The sequence below is a fragment of the Mizuhopecten yessoensis genome, unplaced genomic scaffold (genome assembly GCF_002113885.1).
Source record: "Mizuhopecten yessoensis strain PY_sf001 unplaced genomic scaffold, ASM211388v2 scaffold10067, whole genome shotgun sequence".
Classification (NCBI taxonomy): domain Eukaryota; kingdom Metazoa; phylum Mollusca; class Bivalvia; order Pectinida; family Pectinidae; genus Mizuhopecten; species Mizuhopecten yessoensis.
The window spans coordinates 24843-38421 of record NW_018408362.1 but is presented as its reverse complement, the minus strand read 5'-3'; the positions used below and the strand labels follow the sequence as shown (position 1 = coordinate 38421).

The 13579-nt window shown below is 37.3% G+C and overlaps 2 protein-coding genes and 1 long non-coding RNA gene across 3 annotated transcripts in view; 2 read left to right on the top strand and 1 right to left on the bottom strand.

The window, feature by feature from the left end:
* Window positions 1-13579, top strand: part of LOC110459439 (WD repeat-containing protein 3-like) — a 64598-nt gene that overhangs the window by 26308 nt on the left and 24711 nt on the right. The window contains exon 13 of the mRNA XM_021511694.1: window positions 12473-12574. Within this exon, the coding sequence (XP_021367369.1) occupies window positions 12473-12574 (102 nt within the window). The remainder of the gene's footprint in view (window positions 1-12472; window positions 12575-13579) is intronic.
* Window positions 3662-5348, bottom strand: LOC110459441. Its single transcript, XR_002463891.1, has 2 exons — window positions 5243-5348; window positions 3662-4690 (listed from the first exon to the last, which is right to left on the bottom strand). It is a non-coding gene; the product is annotated as an uncharacterized LOC110459441 (long non-coding RNA).
* On the top strand, window positions 5374-7562 carry LOC110459440. The gene is made up of 2 exons (XM_021511695.1): window positions 5374-5607; window positions 6790-7562. The coding sequence occupies exons 1-2, from the start codon at window positions 5567-5569 to the stop codon at window positions 7205-7207; spliced, it is 459 nt and encodes a 152-aa protein (XP_021367370.1). The 5' UTR covers window positions 5374-5566; the 3' UTR covers window positions 7208-7562.

Sequence of the window (13579 nt, the reverse complement as noted above, 5' to 3'; positions counted from 1 at the left end):
CTTAAAAATCTAGGGATTGCTTTCAAATCTAGTGACAGACGTATGGTGTTAGTGAGAAAGCTGAAGGACGCCAGGACCCTGGGCCGTGTGCAAAGTAGGCCAACAAGTGCGCGATCCCAGGTTGCAACGGGGCAAGATGGTGGCACTCAAGATGGCGGCGCCAATGATGACAGCAATAGCCACATGGTTCGGATCGTTTCAAGTTTTGTGGACAGCGTGGCTACTCTGCAGGAGAGCTACCTGAGATTGGAACAACATCTGATTTCATCAGGTAGTGGAACTGAGGCATCTCCAGTTACTACTAGGCAGCAAGCGTCTCCTGCTGCAGCGGCTGGCAGTGAAAGTCATCTAGCTTCGTCTAGGGATAGGCTCGCCTCCAGTTCTACGCTCCCGGAGTATACCTTGGAAACGGCGTACAGAAGGCTTGGGGAATCATCTGAATTTACTTCTTATTCATCACGTCAAGGTGAGACAGGTTCCATGCGTACTAGATTTGGTTTTGCGGCTGACACGCTACCTCTTGTTGAAACAATCTCTCCTTCTCTAAGACATCAGATTATTACATGACGTGATGTCAACTTAGCAGCCTTACTAATTCCGTACTTCAGCGGCCAAAGCCACCCTAGTTGTCAGTCTTCAGAAAAACCTGACTCGCGGCTTACTAGGAACCTCACTTTGAGCGAGTTTATATTGGCGTTTGGCGTGTATAAGCAAGTGATGTGTTCAGCCCACACTTCTCGTCGTATTGAGCTAGACTTATATGAGAGGGACATTGTGGATATGGTTTCTCGCTATCAGTCTTCAGCTTTTTACGAGTATCATTGACAGTTCTCTATGAGAGCAGCAGTCCAGCTGCGTTACAACATGTCCCCATCGACTGGTCAGTACGCGATAATAGGCTTTTTGCAATACTTTTGCTAACCACAAACCTGCGTCATGTGAAGGATGTGATAGTACCTTACACACTACTGGTTTCTGTCCCAATTTGAGCAACAAATCACGTCTTAACTTAGAAAGTGGTACAGGAACTCAAAGTCAGGGCATTCTCGAAGCCAAAGCTCTTCTTCTCTCGATGCTAAGGGACCCACTAAGGTGTTTCATGACGGCCGCGAGATCTGTAACAACTTTAGCGGCCAGTTTGGCTGCAGCATGACGTCATGTTTTTTCCTCCATATATGTTTGAACTGCAAGGGAGGTCACCCTAAGTCAGCCTGCCCTTTAGAAATAACAGAGCCTCCAGTGAAGAAGAGATAACCCGGTATGTATGTGGTATTCCCCTTAAGGCAACTACACCCATTAACATTGCTGCATTAAAGCTCGAATTGAAGAATCATCCGGATAAACAGTTCGTAAATCATCTTCTTGACGGGTTAACTCACGGTTTTGATACAGGTTTTCAATACCTGCCAAGGAATTCTATTATCTGCAAAAACGTGAAGTCTGCCTTGGCTGATCCAGACTGTGTTACTAAATTAGTGGATAAAGAGCTTAATAAAGGCTATCTTATTGGTCCTTTTGACTCTGTACCTTTCCATAAGTACAGGATAAATCCTATTGGCCTAGCCGAGCATAAATAAAAAGACTCGCCTCATTCTGGATTAGTCTGCTCCTCACCAAGATGATTCCAATCCGAGCCTTAATAGCCTCATCGATAAGATCACATGCTCTTTGAAATACGTCACTATTGACGATGCTGTGCGTAATCATCAAAGTCTTTGACACAGATGCCTGGTTAATGAAAACTGACATCACCGACGCTTTCAAGTTGCTGCCTATCAAACCAGAACTGTGGCCTTATCATGGCATTCAGTGGAACAATCAGTTTTATTTCTTCACAAGACTTGTGTTTGGGAGTCGTTCTAGCCCAAAGTTGTTTGATAACCTATCGCGTGCTATATGCTGGATCGCTAGTACTAATTACAACATCTCTAATATATTATATCTTCTAGACGATTTCTTATTGGTAGAACCAGCTCAGGCTAACGCTACAGCTACTATGGAACGATTCCTGTCCATTTTTAGGTCACCTGAGACAAAGTCTCAAGTGACCTATTGTGATCGCCTTTTGTCCGGTGTCGTCCGCCGTGCGTCCGTAAACAATTTACATTTTCGACTTCTTCTCAAAAACCCCTGAACCAATTTCAATGAAATTTAGCAGGAACCTTCCATGGACAAAGGTCAACAAAAATTGTGGCTGGTTTAGTCCCAAGACCCCAGGGGCCTGAGGGGGGGGGGCAAAAAGGGGCAAATTGACTAAAATTTCAAAAATCTTCTACTCAAGACCCAGATATGGTAGAATTAAACACTCTTCATAGATGGAAGGATCTTAAAGTGCTTTACCAATTGTGAATTTCTTGACCCTGGGGTCTCACGTTTCCCCCTGGGGAGGGGGTAAACTTTACTATAGTTTATATAGGGAAATCACATTTTGGACCAACATTTGTTTAATTTCCATTGGAAGTTATTCAATTTAGGTTAGCATTATCAGTATGGGATAGCAGTTTGATGGTATGCACATATCAGCCCTGACTGACCCCCAGGGGCTGATGGGTGGGGCCAAAAAGGGTGGAATTGACTGAAATTTTAAAAATATTCTTCTCAAAGACCCAGATATGGTAGAATCAAATACTCTTCATAGATGGAAGGGTCTTAAGGTTTATGACCCTAGGGTCTCACGTTTACCCCCTGCTGAAGGAGGGAGGGGGGCAAACTTTATTATGGTTTATCATGGCAAATGAAACTTTGAATATTACATGTTAATAACTTGATTGGAATTATAACCTTGAGTTGACAGTTTGATACTTTGAAAATTTTGAGCCAGCCCTACCCCCAAGGGCTGTAGGGTGGGGCCCAAAGGAGTCAGTGTGCTAAAATTTCTTTATTTTCCTTTTTTAGAATCAGAGGTGCTACCCCTGCGAAATGATTATGAATAATTCATGAAACTTCATGAACAGTTCATGAAATATTCATGAATAATATTCATGAATGTTCTTGATTTGTTCATGAATATTTTCATGAAATTCATGAACTTAAAACTTCATGAATAATCTTGAGCAAAATATTTCATGAAAATTCATGAATATAAATTCATGAATATTCATGAATGTTAAATCATGAACTTTCATGAATATAAAATCATGAATATTCATGAATATATGAATTCATGAACATTCATGAAAAATGGCAACAATTCATGAATGTTCATGAATGTTCATGAAGAAAACGTCCCATTTTAAGTTCATGAATTGAAAATGCTTGAAATATTCATGAACATTCATGAACATGTACAAATTACCACATTTCATGAACTTTCATGAAAGTTCATGAAAGTCTAATACCATATGAAAATAAACAATGGAATTCCACTTGGATACCAGAGGAAATACCACTGGATTCCACCAGCAATTTGACCTGGAATTTGTGGCCAAATTGCCCAGTGGATTCCAGTGGTATTTCCACTGAAATACCTAGCCAGTGGTCACTGAAATTCAAATTGGAATCACTTATATGAAGATAACAATAATAATGGACATTCAATAGATTCTGAATTTACAGTTATGACGGTATATATAATCATTCATGCTGTGTTTAAAGTTAGAAATAATGCAAGTAACGTCACAAATATCTTTTAAACATGAAAAAATGACAGTTGAATAACATATATATTTGCAAAAGTTTTTACTGCTACATATTTAGCATTGTTAAATATGAAATATGGATGCATGGTTCACATATGGTCTGTGTGGTTTCAAGAATATGATACAGCTGACATTATTAGGTTAGAGTTGTAGAATACAGGTTTCCCAAAACTCTTGAAATTTATCTGTATTGTATATGCAAATACATGCTGGTTTCCTCGTTGTAGAACTTGCACACTTTTTACCCGGTCTACTTATTGCGAGTCTATCCATTCTCCATGTAACAATTGATGGTGTTTGAAGTTCGAAATGTTCGTCTTCTATTTCGTCTAAATCACTGAGTTTGTTCAAAGCTTTTTAAACAAATTTGGAATTAGGATCGGAAATAATAATTCCTTCACCATTAAGTTTTTGTTTTGTCAGTAACAAACACTTTATTTCCAATTGCAAGCTCCACACTGTACGTTCCAATTATTACTGTTGTCATTTTTCTTGGTAGAACTTCTTTTGCCTAAACTTTTATCTAAAAGATATTCTCTTTTGTTTTGCAAAATTATTCCTAGTATTTGCCATACCTCTTTGTATGTCTGCTTAATTGAGGTGTCACTGATAATACATTTTTAAAAAACCGTTGTTATTTTCCAAGAATATTTGGTGCAAGGGGAGATCTTTTTTTAAAATATTGCCAGTACGTGTCTGCCGCATCTTGCATGAGATTGCTGAAAAACTGTTGTGGTGCTTTAGGTATTCCTCTTTTATCCTTTTTCAATAGCAAATCTTTCGCTGTATATCTTGGGACATTTTACACATCACTGTCATCCTGCAGGCTGGTGTTATCTTCTTAGCTTGTACACATATGCTTTAATTATCATTTGAAGATCTTGCACTAAAGCTTACATCTTCAGGTTCTGGCTGCTAATAATACTGCCTGTTTGTGTCGATGTCAGCAAAGCATGACGACTCTGTATCTGGCACACTTCAAAACGATCCATCAAGCAATCGAATGCATCTCTGATGTCCGCGTCAGTAAATTTTAGGAGTAATCCCATTTTCTGAATAAGAAAAAAGTTAATAATTTTTCATTTATCTTATAAAATACTGTAGAAATTAGTATATAGGCCTACCTGTATTTTCAAGCCCCTGTACATCAACCTTATTTTTTTGGGGGGGGTGGCTTTGATATCACACAAGTGGGACAGTAATTTTTATTGAAATTATATATTATCTATCTACAAATTTCATACAAGTTAAGAACTATCTCAAGAGGTGCATTCATACTGTAAACTTCAAATTCGGCAGGGTGGGATTGGGTGCACACGCACACACGTTTGGTAATTTGGACGCAGTAACCATTAGCACTCAGTAATATATTCAATTCTGTTTTCTAACGTATAATTTTCAGTATCGATATCATTGCTAAACCCGCACGGTAAATATGACCACGGAATTAGATTAGATTATATAAGTCCGTAATATGACGAATCAGATGAGTTGTTGCCAATGTAAACCGTTGTAACATCATGATCACAGACTGGTTTCACATAATTACACATAGTTTTAACATTTCATACAAGTATTTCATAAAATCCCAATCAGATTCTTACCTTCGGCTTCGATAACCTTCCTGCCGTCTTTCGAAAATTTCTCCATCTCCACTTTCTTCTGAAGCGTATTTGGCGCGGGATTAATTTCGTCCAATCAGAATAATTCCTCTATTCGCTCCGATCCTACCGGAAGTCAATTTATAAAAATATGGCATGGAATGACTTCGGTGCGAAAAAAGACCATGTAACTTTGTCTGTCGATAAACAGGCACACCAATCGATGAAAGGAAGATTAAAACACATATAAAAAGATACGGGCTTCATCTCAATGACGGCGATGCAAACAATGGATAGGAATTGGAGTTTGAACATTCGCCCGACAGCATGTCAACAACTCCAGTTTCCCCTGGATTTTCGCACACTAGGTAAGACTAAGGCCATCATACGTTGATTAAATTAACTTAAGGAGCAATGCCATGTTGTTTCCGTAGTTATTTCAATTAAAAGTTTTTGTAAAAAGTCCAGAGGTGTAGGCGTGTCGCTGTTTTGTGCCACTAAGTCACCGAATATTTCACAGGCGTTCGAAATTCTGACAGTAAATTGACAGACCTAACGTTAAATCTTATAAAGGAATATGGACGATTAAGTCAATTACTATCGATAGTAATACTGTTATCTTGAAATGATAAATATCTCAATTTACTGTCAGAATTTTAAATGCTTGTGATTATTTTCACCGCATGGCGACGGTAAAATCCTGGGTATAATCGAAGTCAAGTATCTCTTCGTTTTTGAGGATTATGTTGTATAATATTGTACCAATTGTGAACTAATACTTGTACTTTACATAACGAAAATATTAAAAAAAAATCCCTGTTCATGATCTATGATCTAAATAAAATGTTTAGATTATTATTTTTACTGCAACTGGCAGTTGGAATTATTCTGAGCAATGTTGACTGAAAATGTTTATGTCCAATGTTAATTACCAGTAAATATACTGTCAACTTACCAGCCATGCCAGTATTTACTGGTAAACATTGGACAACAATTTCTTTAGTAAATATTAATTGCGGCCCTGAGATAATTAGCTATCTTGTCAATTACCTCATATAGAACTCCCTGATCTCAAAGATCTCATCTCGCTTTCAGTTTATAAAAGTGTGAAGGTTCATGATCTTTCCTGTTCAGGTGTCCCGCTTTGTCGGTGACTAACTGATGTCATTAAACAAACTTCAAAATACACTAGTCTCAAATTTAGAAATGGCTTGACATCCTTGAACTACCCGACTATTTACTAAGGATGTTAAACATTGTAAACCAAGCTGGAAACAATTCTGAATTTGGTCTTCAATAAACAATAGTTCCATCCGCAATAAGCCCATGCCTGCAGGTAATAACACCCTCCCCCCAATATCATTATGAATTTCATTATTTTTTAATTCATTTCCCTATATATACATGTAGCGTGTAATATATATATGTCTGCAATTAGACCACCCAATATTTTACACTTGCTCCCTGGGCTTATTGAAGGATAAATATGGTAGATGATAATTAATTGGTAATTGGCGTGTTCAGTATATCATACAAATTATATATTTCAGATCAGATTCAGAGACAAGCTCTGATGATAAATTAAACCAAGATCTAGAGGATATGGCCAATTGGCATGAAGACCAGGGTTCAATATACTCAGAATCTGATCAGGAGATGACAGATCCTGAACAGGATGATTCAGAGGCCAACAGTGATTCCGAAGATGAGAACCAAAAGGAAATGAATTGTGACTGGTGTAGTTCTTATGACTTCACTGTATTCAACTCAGAATTAGCAGTCAACAAAATTCCTAATTCTGATACTATGACTAAACTTGAATGGCTGTGCTATCAGTTTCATAGGTTTGTGTCCCATCCATCAATGAGCAAAGCAGCGTTTACACAAAATCTTCAGGTGCAGAAAATAATACACAATGACAAAGACAATATACAAAACAATAATGAAAATAATGAACTGCCAGGATGACTTTTTACCAGCTGTGCCAATATCTCTGAATGTCCTTGCAAGTCTGGGACATATTGAGTCAGAATTTGAAAAATGCCATTACCATGCCCGTGTTAAAGGAGCATGCTGAAAAATCACTCTGCATTCATGTTTTTGAACTAGTTGACTGGAGACACTGTATTAGTTCATTGCAGTAGACTAGGAAAGAAGTTCATCTTAGTCCAAATAACACCAAATCTCACATTCATAAGTGTTAAACACTTGAACATAACTGACTTAACATAGTCATATTTTGTATAAACTCATGTACGTTAATAGCTAGCCTACAATTGTCTTTGTAAAGGGTAATATATCTATTAAAAAATTGTTAAACTGATGTATTGTTCCATTTTTTCTAGTTAATACCACTTCATGCAAAATGTATTTCAGATCTCATCACCTCTGCATGGATTGTCAGAGGAGTTATAGTTCCATTGGAATTAATATTCCAGTAGAAATATAATTCCAGTGATTTTTTTCCAGTGGAATTCTACTTGTATTTTTTTGCTTCACTGGAATTCCACAGGATTTTTGTTTTCTTCTCTGGAATTCCAGTGGTATTCCACTGAAATATTTCATTCCAGTGGAATCTCACTGAAATTCCAGTGTTATTTTCAATGGGTATATATATATATATATATATAAGGAGGTGAGAAGCATGTGATTTGTAGTCTGTGACCTTAACAACTGACTGAGCCACCGCTGCTCCCAGTAATTACAGTGCTTCCCAAAGTCAATAAAATCAATACAGATGGAACTCCATAATATAATTTATGTATACTTCCTGCAAAATTGGCAATTATATTTATATATTATATATATTTACATTATTATATACATTCATGCAAAATGGACATGGAGTTGAAATAACCACAAGAAAAAAAATGGTTTCTGAGGATACTGAGTTTTCTCATCATTCATAATTTCATGAATAATAGTGAATTTTGTGTATTTGAAATATTCATCAAAGTTCATGATTTCTGCTCAGTCAATCTTTAAGAAATTTTGATGAATTTTAATGAATTTGCATTATTCATTTAAATTCATCAAAGTTCATGATTTCTCAAGGATATGCCTTTCATGAATTCTGATGAATTTTAATGAATTTTTGCTGTGCATAAAAGTCCATGAATAATTCATAATCACAAACTTCATGCAGATTCATGCATTTTTATGAATTTATTAATTATTCATAAAAGTTCATGAAGAATGCATGAAAGCAGGTTGATGAATATTCATGAATAAGTATTCATGAATTTCAAACTGTCTGTATTCATGAATGTTCAGGAATTGTTCATGACCATTCATGATTTCATGAATACCCTCTCGCAGGGGTAGTTTCAAATACTTTTCCGTCCTAAATCTGTATGCTAGATATTGAATCAGGTGGTTTTATTGTTTTTTGTCACTTTGAATAATATTTCTGTTCATGTTAAAAACAAAATCACCTCTCTGTATAAATATATCAGGTGACTGTTAAGGCCCATGGGCCTGTTGTTAGTAATCTCAACGTTCCCTTAGGAGCTCACAAAACAGTAGGACCTTGTACTACGTTGGAGTACCTCGGAGTGTTTCTAGATTCCCATAAACATCAAGCTCGTTTACCACTGGAAAAAATAGAGCGGATTTCTATAATCTTGGACTCGTTCAAACAAAGGAAGTCGTGTACTAAAAGAGAACTTTTGAGTTTATTAGGTCACATGAATTTTGCGAGTCGTTGTGTGAAGCCGGGCCGATCATTCGTCTCCCATTTGATAGCATTATCAACCCAGGTGCGCGTTTTACACCACCATATTAAACTTACTGAGGAGTGTAGAGTTGATCTCGCTATGTGGTCGTTGTTTCTCAAAAATTGGAATGGTGTTTCTTTTTTCTTAAATGACCGTATCACTACTGCTGCAGACTTACACCTATTTACTGATGCTACTCAGGATGGTGTTGGTGGAATATACGATGCAACGTTTCAGGCAGCTGGCACCCCAAGCCGACATCTTTCCCATTCTGTGTCTTCCAACGTCATCTTTAATGATGAGTTGAGCAGTGAAGTCGACAATTTGTGGGACAAGGCCTTGAGTAAGAGGACTTTGGCTACTTACCGCTCGGGGCTGAATTGTTTCCTGGCATTTATTCTCATGCAGGGAATCACCTACCCCGTAGGCTCGCTGCCTATCATCTCGGAGGACATATTCATTCGTTTTGTTACATACTGTCAACATGCTTTGAGACTTAAATTTGACACTATTAAACTATACCTGTCAGGAGTGCAGTTTCACTATGTTGGTTATAATTTAGGTGACCCTTTAGCCGGTGCTTTAAGATTGTCGTATATCTTGCGCGCTATTTAGAAATCCACTGTTGTGCATACCCACCAACGTTTTCCTATCACTTGTGACATTTTATTAAAAATGTGTTGTGCTTAAAAAGGTCATTTGGGACTGTTCAAGCCCTTCACTGACCTTATACTGCAGTGTGTATTTAAGACAGCTTTTTATGGATTTATGAGGTGTGGTGAATTCACCTATCTTACCCTTAGTGACAACAGCTTCATTCGCATTGGAGATATATCTGTGTTCCCAGACAAGTCTCAGTTTCACCTGTGTTTGCGTTCCTCTAAAACTGACCCTTTTGGAAAAGGAGTTGTCATCAAGATATTTGAGAACACTGTTTTAACTCCTGTGGTTACTATGTGTGAGTATTTGACCACTCATGTTACTCAAGGGCTACCCCTTCGCCGCCCCTTTTTGTAGACAATGTGGTTGACCTTAACGTCAAATCTTTAATGCGCCATACCTTTATCTCTTTGTTAAAAGAAACACTGACTCGTATAGGTGTGGATCATCGATCTTTTAATGGTCATTCTTTCCGGGTTGGTGCTGCCACCTCCGCAGCTGCTGCTGGCGTCGAGGATCATGTCATTCAAACCTTGGGTAGATGGTCCTCCAACTGCTATATACGTTATATTCGTACTGATCCTACCGTTATTTCAATGCACAAAAAAAATATGACCTTGTCCTACTGAAAACTATTCATGTTTTACTTTGTGCTTGGTTACTTGTTCTTTATACCTCAAATCTTCAATTTTAGTTATTATTACCTAGTTTAAGTATTGGGGGCTCTCACTCACTAGTAATTTCCAATTCCTCGTTTCGTTCCATTTGGGTTTTAATTCCTGGGGAATTTTCCCCCAATACTTTTCTGTAATATTATTTACTTATCTGTTGATTATTTTACTGCTTTTGCTTTAATCAAAAATTTTCGGTCTATTCTTAATACTACTAATCTCTTGAATCGCTCAGGAGTTTCGTCTTGCCAGCTCTTAAATCGCTTAAGTCTGGTGGTCAGTTTGCCTCTCTTGAATCGCTCAAGGCAAGAGCTCTCTGCTTTTAAATCGCTTAAAAGTTTTCTTTACTACTTATGAGTGTTTTATATGCATCTCTTGAATCACTCAAGGGTTTGCTCTAGATATCTTCATGTATACTGTCTTGAATCGCTCAAGAATGTTCACTAGATATTTACATTTGGCCTGTCTAGACCTGTCTTGAATCGCTCAAGAGTTGTCTGGCCTACTTTAAATATATTGCTGAGAATATATTTTTTCCTTGTGGCCTCTTTCTTTACTTAGGAGGCTACCTCGTCAGTACACATTTGTTTTGTAGTATTGTATATAGTTTGCTTATAGTGTTGAGTGAGTAGCCCCTGATACGCCAAAGTATAAGTTTGTATTTTCTTTTTATCTTGCTATCTGCCTCATTTAACTATCTCAAATGGTAATAAACCGGTAAACTGTTGTTTCATCGTTTTTGTTGTGTATAAAAGTATACTTGTGACACATAATCAGTGTATACCTGTTTATACCACTATACATAGTATATACTTGTGACAGGTACTCAGTATATACCTGTTTATACCACTATACATAGTATACTTGTGACACATACTCAGTTTATACACAACAAAACAAAGAATTAAAGATCAAAAATTTATTTAGTCTAAATTTAAAGTAACTTGTTCAGGTTATATTAGTTATCTTTTGGCATTCTTAGGGGCTGCTCTCTGTTACTTAAACTAACAACAACATAGTTGGTTACAACCATATCTATTTACAGCAAAGGAAATTAAAAACAACACACTTAACTTAAAAGAAGAGTGGGGCGATCCCCGGCTTGAGCGATCTCAAGCTGGTGACTAGAATAAGTTGTGGGGTGATCCCCAGGGCTTGAGCGATCCCAAGCTGCGGAGCGAGTAGCGAACAGGCGGCCCTGCAAACAGGCATCGAGCGACCCCAGTGCCTGAGTGTTCAAAGTATAAGTAAGAACATGGTTTACAGGGCGATCCCCAACAGGCACTTACACAGTTATACTCTGACTAGCTAAGCACGCCCTAAGTCACCTACCCTAAAACTATGTTAGATTATCAAAAAGCAAACCAGGATTAAGAAATGTACGTGACTTAAAGGGGGTGCTCCCCGGCAGGCACACAAACTGGTTATGATTGCAAAAATAAAAATACAACAACAAGCATACCTGTTTATACCACTAAACATAGTATACTTGTGACACATACTCAGTGTTTACCTGTTTATACCACTATACATAGTATACTTGTGATACATACTCAGTGTATACTTGTTTATACCACTATACATAGTATACTTGTGATACATACTCAGTGCATACCTGTTTGTAGTTACAGTAGCCCACTCCAGAGTCTTCTCTGTAGGGATACATGTATTGTTAAAAACAAATGTTTTTTTAATATGCATTTGAAGAATGGGCTTTCCACAATTTTCATAAATTTACTAGAATTTCATAAAGAACGCTATGCTCTATGGCGGATGATGCTTTTTGAAAATATATGTATTCTATAGTTTAATTTTTACGAAGTCTGTCTTTATGAAGACTAAGGGTGAATTTATAATGTTTTACTGCACCATTTCTCTTGTTCTATTCTCTGTTCTATGTTACCATAGTAAGTTCTAAGCTACAGGTCTTTGTGTTACAATGGTAGACTACAGATATTTTACTGTCTGTCTGTGTTTTAGAGCGGTAAGCTACAGGTCTTTGTGTTACAATGGTAGACTACAGATATTTTACTGTCTGTCTGTGTTTTACAGTGGTAAGCTACAGATCTTCTTGTTACAATGGTAGACTACAGATATTTTACTGTCTGTGTTTTAGAGTGGTAAGCTACAGGTCTTTGTGTTACAATTGTAGACTACAGATATTTTACTGTCTGTCTGTGTTTTAGAGTGGTAAGCTACAGATCTTTGACATCGCCAGTGGAGCTCTGTTGGAGAGTATAGACGCCCATAGTAAAGAGGTGTGGTCTTTATGTATGACCCCAGATAAGGTATGTGACCGTGTTTGTGTATGACCAAGGTACTTGACAATTATTATGAAATACCCTAGATAAGATATGTGACCGTGATTATGTATGACCGCAGATAAGGTACGAGACAGTGATTGTGTATGACCCCAGATAAGGTATGTGACAATGATTATGTATGACCAAGGTACGTGATAATTATTATGAATGATCCTAGATAAGATATGTGACAATGATTATATTTGACCCAAGATAAGGTACGTGACAGTGATTGTGTATGACTCAAGGTAAGGTACATGACAGTGATTGTGTATGACTCAAGGTAAGGTACATGACAGTGATTGTGTACGACTCAAGGTAAGGTACATGACAGTAATACTGTATGACTCAAGGTAAGGAATGTATGACTCAAGGTAGGTATGTGACAGTAATATTGTATGACTCAAGGTAAGGAATGTATGACTCAAGGTAGGTATGTGACAGTAATATTGTATGACTCAAGGCAAGGTATGTATGACTCAAGGTAAGGTATGAATGACTCAAGGTAAGGTACATGACAGTAATATTGTATGGCTCAAGGTAAGGAATGTATGACTCAAGGGAAGGTATGTGACAGTAATATTGCATGACTCAAGGTAAGGTATGTATGACTCAAGGTAAGGACTCAAGGTAAGGTACATGACAGTGATTGTGTACGACTCAAGGTAAGGTACATGACAGTAATATTGTATGGCTCAAGGTAAGGAATGTATGACTCAAGGTAAGGTATGTGACAGTAATATTGTATGACTCAAGGCAAGGTATGTATGACTCAAGGTAAGGTATGTGACAGTAATATTGTATGACTCAAGGTAAGTATGTGACAGTAATTTTGTATGACTCAAGGCAAGGTACGTGACAATAATATTGTATGATTCAAGGTAAGGTATATATGACTCAAGGTAAGCACGTGAAAATAATATTGTATGACTCAAGGTAAGTACGTGCCAATAATATTGTATGCCTCAAGGTAAGGTATGTGACAGTAAT